The sequence below is a fragment of the Eleutherodactylus coqui genome, chromosome 9, assembly GCF_035609145.1.
Source record: "Eleutherodactylus coqui strain aEleCoq1 chromosome 9, aEleCoq1.hap1, whole genome shotgun sequence".
Lineage (NCBI taxonomy): Eukaryota > Metazoa > Chordata > Amphibia > Anura > Eleutherodactylidae > Eleutherodactylus > Eleutherodactylus coqui.
In genome coordinates, this window is record NC_089845.1 from 156,538,494 (window position 1) to 156,558,867 (window position 20,374).

The following is a 20,374-nucleotide window of genomic DNA, read 5'->3' on the forward strand; positions in this document are numbered from 1 at the left end:
ATATTCTTGTACATAGGAGCAGTATTATAGTAGTTATATTCTTGTACATAGGAGCAGTATTATAGTAGTTATATTCTTGTACATAGGGGGCAGTATTATAGTAGTTATATTGTTATACATAGGGGGCAGTATTATAGTAGTTATATTCTTGTACATAGGGGGCAGTATTATAGTAGTTATATTCTTGTACATAGGAGGCAGTATTATAGTAGTTGTATTCTTGTACATAGGGGCAGTATTATAGTAGTTATATTCTTGTACATAAGAGCAGTATTATAGTAGTTATATTCTTGTAAATAGGGGCAGTATTATAGTAGTTATATTCTTGTACATAGGGGCAGTATTATAGTAGTTATATTCTTGTACATAAGAGCAGTATTATAGTAGTTATATTCTTGTACATAGAGGGTAGTATTATAGTAGTTATATTCTAGTACATAGGAGGCAGTATTATAGTAGTTATATGCTTGTACATAGGGGGCAGTATTATATTAGTTATATTCTTGTACATAGGAGCAGTATTATAGTAGTTATATTCTTGTACATAGGGGGCAGTATTATAGTAGTTATATTCTTGTACATAGGGGGCAGTATTATAGTAGTTATATTCTAGTACAAAGGATCAGTATTATAGTAGTTATATTCTTGTACCTAGGGGGCAGTATTATAGTAGTTATATTCTTGTACATAAGAGCAGTATTATAGTAGTTATATTCTTGTACATAGGAGGCAGTATTATAGTAGTTATATTATTGTACATAGGGGCAGTATAGTAGTTATTATTTTGTACATAGGAGGCAGTATTATAGTAGTTATATTCTTGTACATAGGAGGCAGTATTATAGTAGTTATATTCTTGTACATAGGAGGCAGTATTATAGTAGTTATATTCTTGTACATAGGAGGCAGTAGTATAGTAGTTATATTCTTGTACATAGGGGGCAGTATTATAGTAGTTATATACTTGTACATAGGAGGCACTATTATAGTAGTTATATTCTTGTACATAGGAGGCAGTATTATAGTTGTTATATTCTTGTACATAGGGGGCAGTGTTATAGTAGTTATATTCTTGTACATAGGGGCAGTATTATAGTAGTTATATTCTTGTACATAGGAGGCAGTATTATAGTAGTTATATTCTTGTACATAGGGGCAGTATTATAGTAGGGTCATTCCATGCCAAGTGGACCAGTGGTCCCCACTCGGCCATCTCCGATTTTGCTGAAAATTTATAAGGATGTACATGTATGTTTGAAACGAGGTTCTGTAAAGTTCTAGGGCCAGATATCAAATACCTGGGACACTGTTGCCCTTTCACTGGAGGTCCCAATGAGCGCGCGGCTTCAGCTACGAGGATTTTGCAAACTTAAGCCATACTTTGGTTAAATATATCTCAAAACCAAAAACCATTGGTAATTTGTGCTTTGACCAGTACACCAAACAGCTATATGGCTTTGCACTGCTGCAATATCACGGTCAAAGCATATGTATTTGTGAAGATATTCACACCCACATATGATGAAAAATGTTAAATGATCAAATCTGACCTATTTTTAAGGTCAAATATCTAAAAAAGGGTACCCCTCAAATCTATTTATTTTGATATCAGTCGAAAGAGCAAATTTTTCTCTACAAGGATCATCATTTTATTTTTTGGAGTCTTTCAGTTTAAGAAAAGAAAAATGCCACTGAACATGGCGTTTTTAAACATACGCAATGAATGATAAATGCACTATTCAAACCCTTGCGTTGGTCCATGGTGGTTATACCACTACCAATTCCCTAAGAATTGGTATTATAATCCTATTAAGAATTGTAATAATGCCAAATCTGAAATTTCAGTCGACGACCATGATGCATTAATAAATTTCATGCATCCTCATGGACCAGCTAGCTTCTTTCACTGGCCTGTGAGAAATGATACCTGCTGGATTCCTGAGCAGTCAATCATTGCAATACTGCCAGCACCAGCTGCAACAGCAATGGGACGACAATACAGCTTCTTGGAGCCAATTATGTTGCAAATTCAGCAACAGTTCCAGACCACTTAGACTGAACATTATGGCTTGGGAACCAACAAAAGAGACCCAATATTAGGCTTGGGATCCTAGGCTAAGACACCCACCCTCAGGCTTCGGAACCTGTGATAAAGAGACCGCCCGTGGCTGGCCTTGCACGGCTATCGGGCGTGGCCCCTAGGCGATGGGGCTGCCAATTCTCAAAAGATTTGGCATTATTACAATTCTTAATAGGATTATAATACCAATTCTTAGGGAATTGGTAGTGGTATAACCACCATGGACCAACGCAAGGGTTTGAATAGTGCATTTATCATTCATTGCGTATGTTTAAAAACGCCATGTTCAGTGGCATTTTTCTTTTCTTAAACTGAAAGACTCCAAAAAATAAAATGATGATCCTTGTAGAGAAAAATTTGCTCTTTCGACTGATATCAAAATAAATAGATTTGAGGGGTACCCTTTTTTAGATATTTGACCTTAAAAATAGGTCAGATTTGATCATTTAACATTTTTCATCATATGTGGGTGTGAATATCTTCACAAATACATATGCTTTGACCGTGATATTGCAGCAGTGCAAAGCCATGTAGCTGTTTGGTGTACAGAGCAAAGCACCGGTTACAAGTCGTTTTTGGTCTTGAGCTATACTTGGCCAAAGTTTGGTGTAAATGTCATGCGGCGTGATTTTCAAGCTACTTTGACACAAAATTGTGGCCGATATATTCTTTTGTGATAGCCGGTACTAATTTTTTTGTGTTCACCAGCAAAAGTTGAGCTAGTATGTCCAATTTCAGCATCATAGCCAGTATATTTCTATAATGCCTATGTGCCAAAGTTTGCAAAATCCTTGTAGCTGAAGCCGCGAGCTCAGTGGGACCTCCAGTGTAAAGGCGACAGTGCCACAGGTATTTAAGATCTGGAGCTAAAACTTCACAGAACCTCGTTTCAAACATATACATATATCTGAGTAAATTTTCAGCAAAATCGGAGACGGTCGAGTGGGGACGATTTTGAAAATTGGTCCAATTGATGTGGAATGACCCAGTAGTTATATTCTTGTACATAGGAGCAGTATTATAGTAGTTATATTCTTGTACTTAGGGGGCAGTATTATAGTAGTTATATTCTTGTACTTAGGGGGCAGTATTATAGTAGTTATATTCTTGTACATAAGAGGCAGTATTGTAGTGGTTATATTTTTGTACATATGGGGCAGTATTATAGTAGATATATTCGTGTACATAGGGGGCGGTATTGTAATAGTTATATTCTTGTAAATAGGGGGCAGTATTAAAGTAATTATATTTTTGTACACGTAAGACTTCGGTACTGACCTGGATATGTGCCATGTATGCCTGCACCACCTCCAGCCCATAGATGTCAATTAACTCATTTACCAATTGGATGCCCTTTTGATTGGCGGCCACCTGTGCTCGCAAGTCTGATAAATTGTCATGAAGATTACGGGTCCCACTGCTGCCAGGTATTAGTCCTGGAGCCATCAGAGCTTCAGTGACCGCTGTCAGAACACATTAGTGTAAGAAAGAGGAAATGCTTTAAATGGTACTAAATTAATATGGAATAACTGACAAATAAACCCTAAACAAACATCACCATTAATAACTAACTGATCTTTAGAAAATATAGCTATACTACTTCCATTACTGATGCGATACATCCAGTATTCTACTCCAGTACTGCACTCACTATTCTGCTGGTGGAGTCACTGTATACATACATTTTTTATCCTGTACTGATCCTACATTACATCCTATATTATACTCCAGAGCTACACTCACTATTCTGCTGGTGGAGTCACTGTATACATACATTTTTTATCCTGTACTGATCCTACATTACATCCTATATTATACTCCAGAGCTACACTCACTATTCTGCTGGTGGAGTCACTGTGTACATACATTACTGATCCTGTACTGATCCTGAGTTACATCCTGTATTATACTCCAGAGCTGCACTCACTATTCTGCTGGTGGAGTCACTGTGTACATACATTACTGATCCTGTACTGATCCTGAGTTACATCATGTATTATACCTTAGAGCTGCACTCACTATTCTGCTTGTGGAGTCACTGTGTACATACATTACTTATCCTGAGTTACATCCTGTATTATACCTTAGAGCTGCACTCACTATTCTGCTGGTGGAGTCACTGTGTACATACATTACTTATCCTGTACTGGTCCTGAGTTACATCCTGTATTATACTCCAGAGCTGCACTCACTATTCTGCTGATGGAGTCACTGTGTACATACATTACTTATTCTGTACTGGTCCTGAGTTACATCCTGTATTATACTCCAGAGCTGCACTCACTATTCTGCTGATGGAGTCACTGTGTACATACATTACTTATCGTGTACTGATGCCGAGTTACATCCTGTATTATACCTTAGAGCTGCACTCACTATTCTGCTGGTGGAGTCACTGTGTACATACATTACTTATCCTGTACTGATCCTGAGTTACATCCTGCATTATACTCCAGAGCTGCACTCACTATTCTGCTGATGGAGTCACTGTGTACATACATTACTTATCGTGTACTGATGCCGAGTTACATCCTGTATTATACCTTAGAGCTGCACTCACTATTCTGCTGGTGGAGTCACTGTGAACATGCATTACTTATCCTGTACTGATCCTGAGTTACATCCTGTATTATACTCCAGAGCTGCACTCACTATTCTACTGGTGGAGTCACTGTGTACATACATTACTTATCCTGTACTGATCCTGAGTTACATCCTGTATTATACCTTAGAGCTGCACTCACTATTCTGCTGGTGGAGTCACTGTGTACATACATTACTTATCCTGTACTGGTCCTGAGTTACATCCTGTATTATACTCCAGAGCTGCACTCACTATTCTGCTGGTGGAGTCACTGTGTACATACATTACTTATCCTGTACTGATCCTGAGTTACAGCATCTTTAATATTCCAGAGTACCTGACATGATATTTCCCACCATTCTCCGCTTGTTTAGTTCTGCATGGAGCCTGCTGCTCAGTATTATTAGCGCTCAGTAAAGCTGTTGGCGATGTGTCTGTCCAAATGCTTATTGACTGCTTCTAATATCAACCAGCAGAATAGAGAGTTTAGCTCTGGAGTATAATACAGATTGTAAGGCAGTGAGCGTATATGTGAAAGAAGTCATGAAAATAGCTGACATATAGATATAAAAGAGTATTTCTAGCAGCATGGGTGGAATACATGCTCTCCATCCTGGACAAGAGTTTCCGGACTGCGCCAGCTGCAGGAGGGGAACAAACTGCGGCTGGGAGCGCGGCAGGATGGTGGTGCCATACAGCTACAAGTGTGAGGCCTTGATGCTAAGCTTGAATCATAAAGGTACAGTAGGTTTTGCACACTTTCTAGCCGGCAAGTATTTCACATTTTCTCACCTTCTTCTTGGAATGTTCCTTCCTTCACAAGTTTGAAAGAGGTAAATACTGCTCCCTCTTCTTTCAAGGACTTGGAATGTGGTGGCATGGAGCCGGGGGTGACGCCTCCAATGTCCGCATGGTGCCCCCGGGATGCCACAAAGAAAACAGGGCGTGGAGCCTCTACCCGGAACACCTGCAGGACAGAGAGTTACAAGAATACAAATACAACCGCAATAAGGGTACACATAATGTCCTGCATGAGGGCTTATTCAGATGGGCATACGGTTGGGTTTGCACGCCCAGCCGATATACACTGCCCCACTCTGCAAGGGGAGGAGGCGGGACAGGAGCAGTGCACTGAGCTCCCTCCTGCTCTCCACTGTGTGCAATGGGAGGAGCGGAGCCAAGTCCCGCCCTCTCCCATTTTAAACAGTGGTGAGGGGCGGGAGCTCAGTGCACTGCTCCTGTCTCGCCTCCTCCCCTTGCAGAGTGGGGCAGCGTATGTCGGCCGGGCGTGAAAACCCAACCGATATACGCCTGTCTGAATAGGCACTAACTTTTATTAATTCTTTTTTAGGGTAATTGGGGGAAAAAAAGAAATTCTGTCATTTATTTTTTGGATTTCATTTTTAAGGCGTTCAGTCTCCAAAATAAATAATGTGCTGGTATTATACTCCGGGTCAGCAGAATTCCGGCGATACCAAGTTTACACTTTTTTTTTTACATCGTTTTGCTATTTTTGTATAGAAAAACAGTTGTTTTTTTTTTAAAGATCTGCTTTTGTGTCGCCGCATTCCAAGAGCCAGAGAATTTTTATTTTTCCATCGACGAAGCTCTAAGAGGGTTATAAACGTGTGAATGGACTTTGTCCTATTACTGGAGCAGCTGCTCCACGAAGGTCCCCTCATCACTGAACAGCACTGTCGCAGTGTTCAGTGATGATGGGACTCCCCGTGGGCTTGAAACAATTCCCTGCCACAGCTGTGGCAGAGGACCCGATGCTATCCAATTGCTTTCAATGGGGCTGGCGCTGCTGCCGCCCCATTGAAAGCAATAGGATTAAGGCAACCCCGTAGCGATAATTTTCGGGGGTAAGCTTGAAATATAAGCCCTACCACAAAAATCATCCCTAGCTAACTGTCTGACTTTTCTCCCTGGCCCCAGCCTTCTTCTGTATTCTGGTGGCCGGGATTGAAAATTCCCCGCCTTCCGAAAGCGCTGCCTCTGAGTGGCTGAGCACTATGGCCAATCAGAGGAGCGATGATACCTGGAGGGGGAAGAGAAGAGAGCGATGATACCTGGAGGGGGAAGAGAAGGGAGCGAAGATACCTGGAGGGGGAAGAGAAGAGAGCGATGATACCTGGAGGGGGAAGAGAAGGGAGCGAAGATACCTGGAGGGGGAAAAGAAGGGAGCGATGATACCTGGACGGGGAAGAGAAGGGAGCGATGATACCTGAAGGGAAAGAGAAGGGAGCGATAATACCTGGACGGGGAAGAGAAGGGAGCGATGATACCTGGGGTCTAGTATATAAACTCTTTTGTTGCCCAGGTTTCATATATTTTCTTACAGCAGCTGTGCGGTGAGAGGAATAGCGGCACACCTTTTTTCCCCAGGACACCATCTATCCTGCGGCTGGCCCTGCATGGACAATACCATATAACACATATACTATAGATTATGTGGAGATGTACCGGGGTGATAACGGTGAGATCTGGCAGGTGACTGCCCCCCGCACTTGGGTGGTTGCTCAGAATTACATCACCTTCTTTCAGATCATCTTGCAGGTTTTTAATCTAAAACCAAAACAAAAAAGTAGATAATGAATTAGACAAACTGTACAAACCTCTGGAATCGTCACACGCAGGGCGGTCTAAGAGAGGGTGGAGTGAAGACAAAAACAACTGTTCAGAGATGCAGAGCCTTATTTCCCATCCACGGCTGTAGGGGTGTTCTATCCGGATACCTTATAATGGCATCATTTTAGGGGGGCAGTAAGTGACCCATTGCTTTTGAGGATTGTTCATGCCGCCCCTCCTGCAGTATACAGGGCACTAGAACCTTACAGTAATACCAAATACACTTTGTATAGAGTTTTTATGTTGTGTGTTGTACTACTTTAGCTCTCTCGCTTCGTGTGTGAGGGATTATTCTTTTTCTCGGTACCATTTTGGGCACAAACTGCTTATTGATTAACCCCTTAAGGGCCGCCCCTTTTTTTTTCAGTGGTACTATTTAATAATGTACCTTATAATGTACTGAAAAATGTTTAAAATTTCTAAGTGGAGTGAAATGGAAAAAAAATGCAATTTCGTCATTTTTTTTGGGGGGGGGGGGGGGGGGTCAGATCTTGTTTTTACAGCATACACACCGCAGCAAAACCGACATGATAACTGTGTTCTATGGGTCGGTACGATTAAGATAACACATTTATGTAGGGGTTTTTTTTTGCTGTTCTACTTTTAAAATATAAAATATATTTAGAATAAAATAAAAAAGAATTTGCCGCCATCTCTGACAGACAGCTTTTTAAAATTTTTCTGTCAACATAGCTGTGTGAGGGCTGGATTTTTGAGAGATGCCCTGTAGTACATACCACTTTCTGATGGCTTTTTTACATTTTTTCTTGGAGACAGGATGACCAAAAAAAGGGCAATTCTGGTGTTCTTTGTCTTTTCTGACGGGGTTCACCGTGCAGGATAAATAATTTGCTACTTTGATAAATTGGACTTTTATGGATGCAGTGATACCAATTTTGTTTCTTAATTATAAATATGGGAAAAGTTTTTTGTTTTTTTTTTTAACTTTTCTTTTACTTTTCTAATTATAGAAGTTTATTTACTCATTTTACATATGCTTGATCGCTCCTTCAGTGTGATGTTATACCGTAGTATTAAATTATAATCTAATAGGCATTCTCCCAAGCCACGTGACAGGCATTCTACCAAGACATGGCAGCCTTGGGTGCCTTTGGAAGGCCCCACGTTACCATGGCAACCGAACACCACCTTGCGATCGCATCATGGGGGCCTGTTCAGAGCGAGGATCATCAGGGTTCCAAGCACTGGACGGGGAGCCACGGAAGGGGGTGCAACTTTTTTTTAAATCTCACATCATTTCGCGTTGGTAGGATTTTTTATTTGAGCCCTGAAAAACCCCTTTAAGGTATGAAGAAAAAGTATCGACCTGGTTGTTCGGGGTTTGTACGGAGGGGGATTGAGAGTGGAATCCCGCTCCATATAATCCAGGTGCCGGCTGTTTCTTACAGATGACACCCGCTAGCAACAGCTGTGAATGCTGATCATGGCTGGTAAGCCTTTGAATGCCGCTGTCAGAACTTTGTACACGTGACGACTCAGCCGATCACAGGCTTCAGCAGACACATTCAGCAGTTCATGGCGGAATCACCGCTGCAGTCTGAAAGGTGACGTGGACAAGGAAGGCACGTGGCTGCAGGCGGCTTCTTCCAGGAATGTCCCTCCAGCGCTGTATGTGGAGCCCCTGACGGATGACTTTTTTCTTTATTTTACACCATTCCATGGCATCTTATGAAGGGTAAAAACTGAAAATTCTGTAATTTTCAAAATTTCTTTTTCTTGTAGGATAAATAATGTGTTCATTATTTGATGGATCATTAACCCCATAAAGGATGCAAAAACTTTTTAGGATTTTCATTTCCATTTTTCATAGTTTTTTTTTTTCGTCATCATGGCCATATGAGGTTTGCCCTTTGCACGGTGATCTGTACTTTTTATTGGTACCAATTTGGAGGACATATAATGTATTGCATAACTTATTCCGTTCTTTTGGAGGGCTTTGCCATTTTTTTTTTCATTTTTACAGTGTTCACTATGAGGTGTAAATGACAACCTTTTTTATGCAGGTCAGTATGAAAATACCAAAATTATTTTTTATGGGGGGGCTTTTCAACTTATACACCATTAAAAAAAGTTCTTTTTTTTTAATAATTAGTTTTTTGGTATCGCTGCATCCAAAGACCCAGAGCATTTTTATTTTTCCATAGACTGAGCTGTCAGGGCTTGTTTGTTGCACAGCAAGCCATTTTGGGGTATATATGGCTTTTTAAAATCCCTTTTATTGCATTTTTGGGGGATGACATGAACAGTAGTAAAAAGTGTGTTCAATGATTTGTGCAGTTGTTACAGATGCAGCAATACCAAATGTTTTTTTTTTAAATTTTAATATAAAGGGAAAAGTGCACAAAAAAGTTTGAATATTTTTTTTTAACTTGAATTTTTTTTTTTTTTTAATGTCCCTTTATGGGACTTGAACCTGCAATCTTATGATTGCTCAAATAATATACTGCAATACTTCTGTACTGCAGTGTATTGTGTATTCCTTGCCAGTATTTGCTATGGCAGACCCAGGGGCCATTGTTAGGCTGAGATCTGATGATATTCTAGAAGTTAACTTCTGTTAACTCTGTACATGCTTTCATTAACATTGATGATTGCAAGAATCAGTGTGGTCTCTCTCAGTTACAGCCAGTAACCGCTGAAACCGCAGGTGCAACTCCTGACCCTGCACCAACTACATGTTGCAAACGCATGGCATTTCATGGTAACCCCTAAAGCCTGGGACCCTTTAATCACTTCTATAATACACTACAATTCTGTATTGCAAATGTAAACCCCATTAGAGAATTCCGAGTTAACAGAGGGGGCTCCTTATTTTCTTAGCCACAGTAGAGAGCGGTTATAAAGTGAGTCTCTCTCTCGCTCTGGACGACTGTTCTGTCCTATATAACACAGATAACCCATTGATATGAATGATACTCTACAGTACTTCTATTTGTCCTGTGAAGGAGCTGCAGAGAAATCAAACACTTACTGTAAGGTTTCCCCATAGATTACAACTGATTAATTGGGAAAGGGGGGAGGGGGTCGCAGCAGGGGGACACATTTTAATCAATTTATCATCAAGAGACCCTTCAAAACAAGTAAAGAATATTTGAAGTGAAGAACCTATTCAGAGAGTAAATCACCACCCTAAAGCCTTATTCTGGACATAGTATAAGACGACTCAGCTTCCAGAAGAAGACAACTACATTTGGAAGAGTTTAAAGAGAAGGATGACAATGGCCAACAAGTTGAATGGAGATGATGACATGTCATTAGTGAGGACCTAAACTGAAGTAGCTCTACATATATGGTCTCCAGAAGATAACATCCACCATGGCCTCACCTGAAATTGGACAGTTTCCTGCATGGCTCCCAAGTGCACTGGAATATGGGGGGCATTGGACACCAGACCCCCATCAGGACCAAAGAGAGCACAGGAGAAGTCCAGACGTTCCTTGATGTTGGTGGAGATGGCCGTTCTTTGAAGAATACGACCCATTTGTTCTGTACAGGAGAAGGAGGAGGAGAGGTGTCAATAGCTTTAGGAAGAATGCAGGTATCATAATCACATAAGAGAATGTAAGAATCTGACCGGCAATGCTCATGAAGCGGTGGGAAAAGATGGACAACTGGATGGTGTCAAGCTCAGGCCCAATGGACTTCTGTTTTCCACTCCCCACGGAGATTTGGATGTCGCCATACTCTGTGATAGAGGCTGTGCAGTCTGGCTCCACCAGCACAGTGCTGAAGATACAAATATATGTTTAAGACTATGGACAACTTGGTGGTCACATTTTTTTTTCACTTAAATGTATGTATTTTGGGCTAATAAGCATTCTGCAGTAGCGTTTGATTACACCGTTTGTCCTCTGCAGCTTGTACTTATCACTGTATATAGTTGCTGCAGTCTAAGTCTCTAAGGAGATCCAGAAGTAAAACTGGGAGTGACGCTTAGTTTTCAGTCCTTTTCTTTCCTCTCCGGCACATTCTTATAAGCTAATTTATGGCCACAACTAAGGATAAACTTTCTTGCGGTCATACATCAACTGCTGAGAAGATAAAGCAGAGGGGAACCAAGCTGTCAATCCAGCCCCAGGTCTCTTATTGAGTCTGCAGTGTCTAGATACAGTGATATGTAGAAACTGCAGAAGAGAAACACTGCAAAATGTTTAATTAAACTCTACTGCAAAAATGACCGTCATCCCAAATACCTGCATTTTAGTGACAATATCAACATTTTGTTTATTAATTAAAACCAGATAGAGGAACATATCACATTTTTCTAATCAGTTTTAATTTTCTGTTGTCTTTACATGACTATAAGGGCGGCTATCTTGCCTGAGATGCATTTAACAGCAGCTTAATGGGCCATTCGCACAATGGTCAGGAGGGGATCCATTAACTTGTATGGGAAGCTCTTCTAGAGATGCTCTGTGACTTGTACTGAGATTACTAGCTAGGAAGGATAGCTAACACTAGGGAAGAGAGAGAGAGAGTATTCAAAAAGCTTGAACAGTGAGCGACGACTAACAGAATGGTATTTAACAAGGAGAAATGCAGAGTCCTACATCCAGGCAAGAAAAATGAAAAAGCACATACAGAATGGGAGGAATTGGGCTAAGCAGCAGCACATGTGAAAAAGACTTGGGTATACTAATAGATCATAGACTGAACATGTGTCAACAATGTGATGCAGCAGCCAAAAAGGCAAACACAATTCTGGGATGTATTAAGAGAAGCATAGAGTCTAGATCACGTGAGGTCATTATCCCCCTCTACTCTTCCTTAGTCAGACCTTATCTGGAATACTGCGTCCAGTTCTGGGCACCCCACTTTAAAAAAAGATATCGACCAACTGGAGCGAGTTCAGAGAAGAGTTACCAAGATGGTGAGCGGTCTGCAAATCATGTCCTATGAGGAGCGGTTAAAGGATCTGGGAATGTTTAGCTTGCAGAAGAGAAGGCTGAGAGGAGGCCTAATAGCTGTCTACAAATATCTGAAGGGCTGTCACAGTGCAGAAAGATCAGCCTTATTCTCATCTGCACAAGGAAAGACTAGAAGCAATGGGATGAAACTGAAAGGGAGGAGACACAGATTAAATATTAGACAGTGAGGGGATCAATGAGTGGAACAGGTTACCAAAGAAGGTGGTGAGTTCTCCTTCAATGGAAGTGTTCAAACAGAGGCTGGACAAATATCTGTCTGCGATAATTTACTGATCCTGCACTGAGCAGGGGGTTGGATCCGATGACCCTTCCAACAACTCCACCATTCTATGATTCAGTGCAAACTCAGACTAGATGGTCTAAAAGCGCGCCAGTTTATCACAGTGGCCCAGCTGGATGATAAATCTGGTGCATCTTTTGCTAGTCTAGTCGTCTGAGTTTATTCCACCTATTAGCTGGTTTAGTTTGCACTTGTTTTTGGACCAAAAATTTGGGGCATGTTGTTACCCTTAGGCCATGACCCTCCCACAAAGCCACACCCTCTTTACAGAAACCACTAAAAAAGTATGTAAAAGGGTCTAAAACACATTGCCTTGCATGATGTGCACCACATTTACAGTTTTCTGGTTCATTATCTTAAAATGCACCAGATTCATCACAGTGACTCATGCTGGATGATAAATCTGGCGCATCTGTAGATCCTTCTGTCTAACTTTATACCACCTATCAGTTGTGCCAGTTTTTGTACCAATATTTTGCCTGAAGTCACAGGGATGCCCATTAGGCTATTTTTGTATTCTCCATACTCTGTTATAAGCAATGGGAAGAACAGCACAATCGATTATACAGTATATACTCATCACTGCTGAATTCTGGACCGCCCGCACCTGTTCTTATCGATGATGATGGCCGGGCCATTGATGCTGTGGTCACAAGACAAGTCCCCCAAGAGGTACACGTTGGTGTCCATGAAGCCTTCTTCAAAGTAGCATTTAGTGACCTTCAAGGGAGAGGAGATTAAAAAGTCAAATGTGATCTATGAGCTGTTGCAGTGGCATATTGGGGTTGAGAGGTTCTGTAGGTGTGGCATGTGTCCATCTGTAAGTCTACGGGGCGAGCGAGGCAAGAGTCTAGTAACGTGAGTGCGGTGTAAGCATGGCGTATGTGCAGCACGTATGCAGAGGTCGAATCGGGAAGGAGTCCAGCAGGTAGGGCGTGTTTGTAGCATGCGTCCAGTGGGCAATATTTGCGGCGGAACCATTAGTGGTGCCCATCATCCTCTGTAGCAATATACCATACATTGCATTGGCACAGAAGGGGGGGGGGGGGCATCTGGATGCACAAACAAGTACACGCACCTGTGGTATTCACTTACAGTCTCCACGCGAGCCGGACGTCCACCGGGCCTAATACAAGCCTCAAACCGGATGCCAGTGCTGCCCGTTCCTCGTACGCGAAGGTCATCCACTACAATATTCCGGGATGGGATAGTAAATCCAAACTCCTTCATATACCTGGTGAGAGTCACACTCAGCATCAAGACACCTCTGAATTAGATACATCACTTGGGGGTAAACTGATACTTTAATTAGTTCTGTACTACTCGCCCCTTCGTTCTTCAGGGCGTACAGTTACATCCTGGGCGGGGTTTGTATGGAGCGGGATGGGGAGCTATACCTGCTCCATACATGGCGGTTCTGTAACAATGCATGCTCCACTGCCGTCACCACCGGCACAGCGCTGATGTTTAACACATGAGACTAAGTACAGCTTTGGATGTGACTGGAGGATATTCTCTTGCTACGGAGAAGTACAAGACCAATAAAGTACCTCCAATAGAAATTTGTCAATTCCATATAGAGCAGAGAAGCTGTGAGTTTAATAAATGTGCTTCCAGATGTTACCTGGCAGTGAAGGCCTCCTTGAAGTCCCCCACACGGCAAGAGTTGGGGTTCCCTGGGTATCCCCTTGCAGAACACATTAACGCGCAGTCCGTTCGCTCATAACGGAGATGTAGGAAGGGCTCCGTGTCGATCTGAGACCTGTATAAAATAATACAAATATTCATTTCTGGGGTCTCGTTGCCCTCCTGTTACCGGTTCCAACTTTTATAGGTCCTACATAGGACTGGCTTGTTCTAATACAAGATTAGTCTACAGAGCCAACAATCTAAAGCGCCATTGTTCTTCTCTTCTGCCTCTATGTCTGGATGGAGCGCTGTCAGGAATAGATCAAACAATAACTAGTGTTGTGATGGCCCAGATTATAGCAGAATCAGAATAGTGACACGAGCTGCTTCACTGCTCTGGATCACCAAGGTTACAGACACTAACCCCTCCATTGACCTAGAATAGACCACCACAGTGACCTTAAACTGATCAGCTGCTCTAAACCACTAGGGAAGAAAGCACTTAAGCATTTCCACTAACCTAGACCAGCAAGGTTAGTGACATCACCTCCTCCAGACCACCAGGAATGTAGGCACTAATCTCTCCACCAGTTTACACCATGAGGAGTGTTGAAGCTGACTCCTCCATTGCCCTAGACCACCTGGAAAGTGAGCATTAACAACTGAACTACTAAACATGCACTTTCTGCTCTACTCACCTAGACTACCAGTGATAATGAAATTAAGTCTTCCATTACCCTAGACCACCTGAGAAGTAGGGATTAGCAATAGAACTACTCAAGGCCACCAGGGAAGCCGACACTTTTCTGAACACTAATCTAGACAATCATCGACAATTAAATTAATTCCTCTATTGCCCTAGACCAATAGGGAAGACCGCATTAAATAGACTGTCCCATCAAAGCATATGGAGGTAATAGAGAGGGATCCGTGCTCACTACTTCCCCTTTTATAATCAAGATTGGAGGTCTTGCCGATTAAATGTATTGAAGTCACATGAAATGTCGCCATGAATAGCACATGACTATGTGACCGCGGCCGCCATGTCAAAATCAGCTGCAGTGGCTCCAATGAGGTATAAGACAACCCTGGAAATCCAATGAAGTCTGAAATACTTTTATTTCTCTCATGAAAACTTGGATGCATCTAATGTTTAAAAAATAAACAAGCTGCAACAAACACCACATTCTGTACCACGGCAGATTTATCGTATGGCGCCAATCTCCTACCGGTGAAATCCTTGCCGCTGAAGGGCTTCGATGCACTGCATCTCCAAGGATGCTATTCTCTCCTCCAGGTGCGGGAAGGAATCCTTACTGTACACCATAGAACATGGCTCCTGAGCCTCGTGTACCACATCCGCCAGCGCCATCCCGAACGCGGAGAGGACCCCGCCATATCTAGGGGCAAACAATGTGTACAGCTCACTGCTAAATAACACACAGATCCTAGAGCAGGACGGATGAAGGAAACTTACTTGTGGATGAACACAGTCCTCATACCAAGAGAACGAGCAATAGCACAGGCATGCTGTCCGCCTGCACCCCCAAAACATGCCAACACGTGACGAGACGTGTCGTGACCTTTAGCCTGCAGACACAGAGAAGCATAGATATTATAAAGCCCCCAAAATGTTATCAAACACAAGATACCCAGCAGAACCCCATTATATAACGGGTGGAGTCACTCTGTACATACATTCTATTACTTACATAATGTAAATGGTGACTCCACCAGCAGAATAGCGAGTGCAGCTCTGAAGTATAATAAAGGATGTAGCTCAGGATCAGTACACGATAAGTAATGTATGTACACAGTGACTCCACCAGCAGAATAGTGAGTGCAGCTCTGGGGTATAATACAAGATGTAACTCAAGATCAGTACAGGATAAATAATGTATGTACACAGTGACCCCACCAGCAGAATAGTGAGTGCAGCTCTGGAGGATAATACAGGATGTAACTCAGGATCAGTACAGGATAAGTAATGTATGTACACAGTGACTCCACCAGCAGAATAGTGAGTGCAGCTCTGGAGCATAAGACAGGATGTAACTCAGGAGCAGTACAGGATAAGTAATGTATGTACACAGTGACTCCACCAGCAGAATAGTGAGTGCAGCTCTGGAGTATAATACAGGATGTAACTCAGGATCAGTACAGGATAAGTAATGTATGTACACAGTGACTCCACCAGCAGAATAGTGAGTGCAGCTCTGGAGTATAATACAGGATGTAACTCAGGATCTGTGCAGGATAAGTAATGTATGTACACAGTGACCCCATCAGCAGAATAGTGAGTGCAGCTCTGGGGTATAATACAGGATGTAATGTATTTATGAAATGTCTCTGCTGTTTCTTATATTCAATCAAACAAACTCATTTTCATAATGTAAAAAGATGAGTTGATCAAGTTGAGTATTACTTTCCTGTCGGTCATCACCTGAGTGAGTGATCTGATTGGACGACACATGGCTTCATTGGCCACTCGGATGAAACCCATAGCCACTCCCTCAACACTGAGTGAAGCTCCGCCCCCTGGTCGACCTTGCTGGAATTGGTTAATTTCCAAAGTGAGTTCCTTAAACATGCGTATTGTGTCTTCCTTTGAGAGAGGCTGGTCCTCAGACGGACCAAAGATGCGAGGAAAGTAATCTGGAAGGAGACGTCCTAGACAGAGATTGGCGTCCGTCACAGTCAGTGGTCCCCCTAGAGGAGAATGAATGTGTTAATCTAATCGTTCAGGAGGGGGAAGTGCAAGGTCTCGAGTGGTCCCAATTCTGGAAGAAAGTAGCCATGTTTTCCTCATCCTGTACAACGCCTTTAGGTTGTTTCATATGCAGCCTGTCTGTTAACACCATATTAATGCACATTACCTTTCCGGTAACAGGTGGGTCCAGGGTGGGCTCCTGCAGACTCCGGTCCAACTACAAACAATCCTGACCTGCAAAGACAGATTTTTTATTGTAATGATTTGTACATTACGGAAGGGATATTTGCAAAACAAGTTTTTGCAAAGCGCGCCAATTTACAAAAAAAAAAAAAAAAAAGAAGCTTGCTGCTACTTGGCTGCACTTTATCTCAGCAGCAACCACTATATACAGACATGGGACCCTTTTACACGGGATGGCCTGACGGGAGCAGGTGCCTGTAGGTCATCTGAGTGATAATCACTCATGTACTTTTACACAGGAATGATCATCGCTCAGTAAATGGAGGTGGAGCCGACTGCGGGTCGTTCCAGCCGCCCGCCTCCATTCACAATGAACAGGCAGTTGTGCATAAGTGAACAGCTCCCAGAAACAGGATGACGAACCAGAAACAAATGAATTCTCGTTGGTCGCTCAGTCGGAGCAGCATGTACACCGAGCGATAATCGTGTCGATTGCCGCTAGATGCAGGAGTCAGAACGATTTATGGGTTGTATAAAAGGTCCTTACTGATAGTATCGGTCATCAGTCAAGTACAACCATCCCCAGCCACCTACCTAAAGAAAAGCATGGAGCCCCCGCCAGCCGCCACCGTGTTCACATCCAGCTGTGGGGCTTGAATACTGATTCCAGCTGTGGTGGCTTCAAACACGTGTTCATACTCCCCTGCGTAGCGGCTGACATCTGTGGAGGTCCCTGTCCGAGAGAGAGAAGAAGCGGCACGGTCATGTACTAATCTATATACCCATTCTCTGTGTGCCCTATTAGAGCACATTAACATCATAAGGACCCGTCGCCATCTCCACTCTTTACAACCATGTGGGGTCCCCAGGCTGCATTAGATGGACACTATTAACATAAATCAGTATTAGTCCAGCACCAAAAATCCCAAAACCTAAACTTTATACAAAAAAGTGGACTTGTCATCATACCTTATATCATTCATTTCCACCAGTCAGCCATAAATATAAAAAAACCATGCTCAATACTGTATAGGTCCATTTCTCCCCCACCCAGCCCAAAAGACCTCTGGAGGTGTCCCGTGGTATCTGGAAGCAGATCCTGGAAGTTTCTCGGTGTGACCTCCATAGATCAAACTTGTTTTCACTGCACATCACACAGATGCTCAATCGGGTTAAGATTTAGGAATTTGGGGGCTGAATCAGTTTCTGCAGTGCGGCCAGGTGCATTACCCTGTATAGCCACTAGGGAATTCTGCTGCTGTAAAGGTGGGACTTGTCTGTACAATGTTAGGCAAGTGGTACATGTCACATCCACACAATGTCAATGTACCCAAGTACCTAAATCATTGCTCATCCCACTGCCTCTACCGGCTTGTCTTCTTCCCATAATGCATCCTGGTGCCATCTCTTTCGTAGGTAAGTGATGCAACTGGCCATCCACCTAGGCCACCTTCTGTGAGATCTGACTAGATGTGCATCCTTCACCCCCCACACATGAATGGGCTTTGGCGCCCATCCCCCTGTTGCTAGTTCACCTTCCTTGGAGCACTTCTGGTAAGTAGTAACCCAGTGATTCCCAACAGGAGGGTCGTGGCTCTCAGGCTTGGAATAAATCAGCCGCCATTGAGACTTCCTCTCTTCTCCAGCTCACCACTGATAGTAGATCAGGACGGGTGGAAGTTTCGCCCATGGCTGGCTTTGGTCCAGTAGAAGCAGAAGATGCCTGCTGTCCTCCAATGACAGTGGAGGACAGCTGCGGGAAGCACCGCCTACAAGACTCAGTCCTTACACAGAGCGGTGAGAGAGGCCGTGTGTTCCTATTCCTTGGACCGACCCCAGTAAGTGGCCATGACAGATGTTGTGTTTGGAGGTAACTAATTGTCTTTTGTTAAAAGAAATCAATTACCTCCGGTTTTGGAAATGAGACCACTTGTTGTTGGGAAGGGGTGGGGTGAAAAGGGGCAGGGAGGCTGCATTTTGGGAAAGGAAGGGGGTGGGGGTCAGTGAAGTTGCACATTGTTGTTTGGGAAGGGGGGAGAGGCAATGACACTACACATTATTTGGGCATCTGCAATTGACACTATGGGGAAATCTGAGGATGTGGCCCTTTATGGGTACCTAAGACAGCCAGGCACTATGGGAGCATACGGAAGATGATGTCGTTGTCTGTGGCAGCACTGTGGAGTATCGGAGGCCTTGAGGCCAGGGTCCTTCAAAGGCATCATGACACGCCATTACTACAGAAGCCACTAAGGGGTGCACTATTTACTACTAGGGTCACTGAGAGGGTGACATCACAGGGGGCACTATTGCAGCATCAGAGAAGTGGGCCATGGCCTAAAAGACAGTGGGGTAGAGTTTGAGCCTCGTCACTGTGGCTCCACAGTCTCCCACCCGGAGAGTAACCGGTGACACATCCCAGGGCTGAGGGAAGGTTAATAAACAGGAATGCACTTGGGGATTATCCGAGTCCTTTTAGTTACTCGTGACGCCACCGTTTCGTCTGCAGCGGGGAATTCCTAGATGGTGGAGGGTACCACACTCTCTTCTAATCTCTACCAGTCCACACTCACGGTCAGGTTCACACTGCCGAACTCTTGGGGGTAGTAGTCCCTGACAGTCAGTAGGCCATTCTCTCTGTCTCTGCCATTCTGCACCACACAGGTTGAAGATACCTGTGTGGATTCCCTGAAGACCTCTCCGCTGAAGGTCCAGAACAGAACATTCTAACAGACTCTCTCTCCCATATGTATAGTATGGTCACGTAACAGACAAAAAGATACATAACCCAGAAAGACAACTCCCATACCAGACAGTTAACCCATTCCGTGCTGCAGCTAAGCAATGCACACCATTCTTGCGAAACAGATGACACTGACAAGACAAATGCATGCATACAGTTATGGAGGGGCCCTGTTGTACTGGGCCACTACACTATCACTATAAGGACCACTGGAATAATGGAGGTAAAAATTATATGTTGTGATAAGGTACACACTTAGCCACGCCCCCTGACCACACCCACTTTTTTAGTAGGGGCCTCCTGCGGTAAAATTTTTTCCCTGTGGGTCTCCCAAGGCTGAAGAGTTTGGGAACCCTTGTACTATCCACTAAATACCGGTAGCACCCAACAAGACTGTCTGCTGTGGAGATGCTCTGACCCAGGTATGGTGACATCACAATTTGGCCTTTGATGTGATTGTTCTCAGTAAGAGAAACTAAGTGATCTTGTAGATATAATACCTTTTAATGGCTAACAAATGGCCCTTGTGACAGTCGATCAGATCCTCCCTCTTGTCCATTTTTCCTGCTTCCAATGTATCAACTT

The 20,374-nt window shown here is 43.2% G+C and overlaps 1 protein-coding gene across 2 annotated transcripts in view; it reads right to left on the reverse strand.

Annotated features, from left to right (window-relative positions):
• OPLAH (5-oxoprolinase, ATP-hydrolysing) overlaps positions 1-20,374 on the reverse strand; it is a 48,238-nt gene that overhangs the window by 14,397 nt on the left and 13,467 nt on the right. For both annotated transcript variants that reach the window (XM_066578721.1, XM_066578722.1), the window contains 13 exons: positions 17,641-17,779; positions 17,030-17,097; positions 16,597-16,862; positions 15,631-15,743; positions 15,383-15,553; positions 14,149-14,286; positions 13,620-13,758; positions 13,132-13,244; positions 10,891-11,042; positions 10,642-10,802; positions 7,131-7,232; positions 5,457-5,631; positions 3,359-3,543 (listed from right to left, as the gene is read on the reverse strand). In XM_066578721.1, coding sequence (XP_066434818.1) covers positions 3,359-3,543; positions 5,457-5,631; positions 7,131-7,232; positions 10,642-10,802; positions 10,891-11,042; positions 13,132-13,244; positions 13,620-13,758; positions 14,149-14,286; positions 15,383-15,553; positions 15,631-15,743; positions 16,597-16,862; positions 17,030-17,097; positions 17,641-17,779 — 1,922 coding nt within the window. The remainder of the gene's footprint in view (positions 1-3,358; positions 3,544-5,456; positions 5,632-7,130; positions 7,233-10,641; positions 10,803-10,890; positions 11,043-13,131; positions 13,245-13,619; positions 13,759-14,148; positions 14,287-15,382; positions 15,554-15,630; positions 15,744-16,596; positions 16,863-17,029; positions 17,098-17,640; positions 17,780-20,374) is intronic.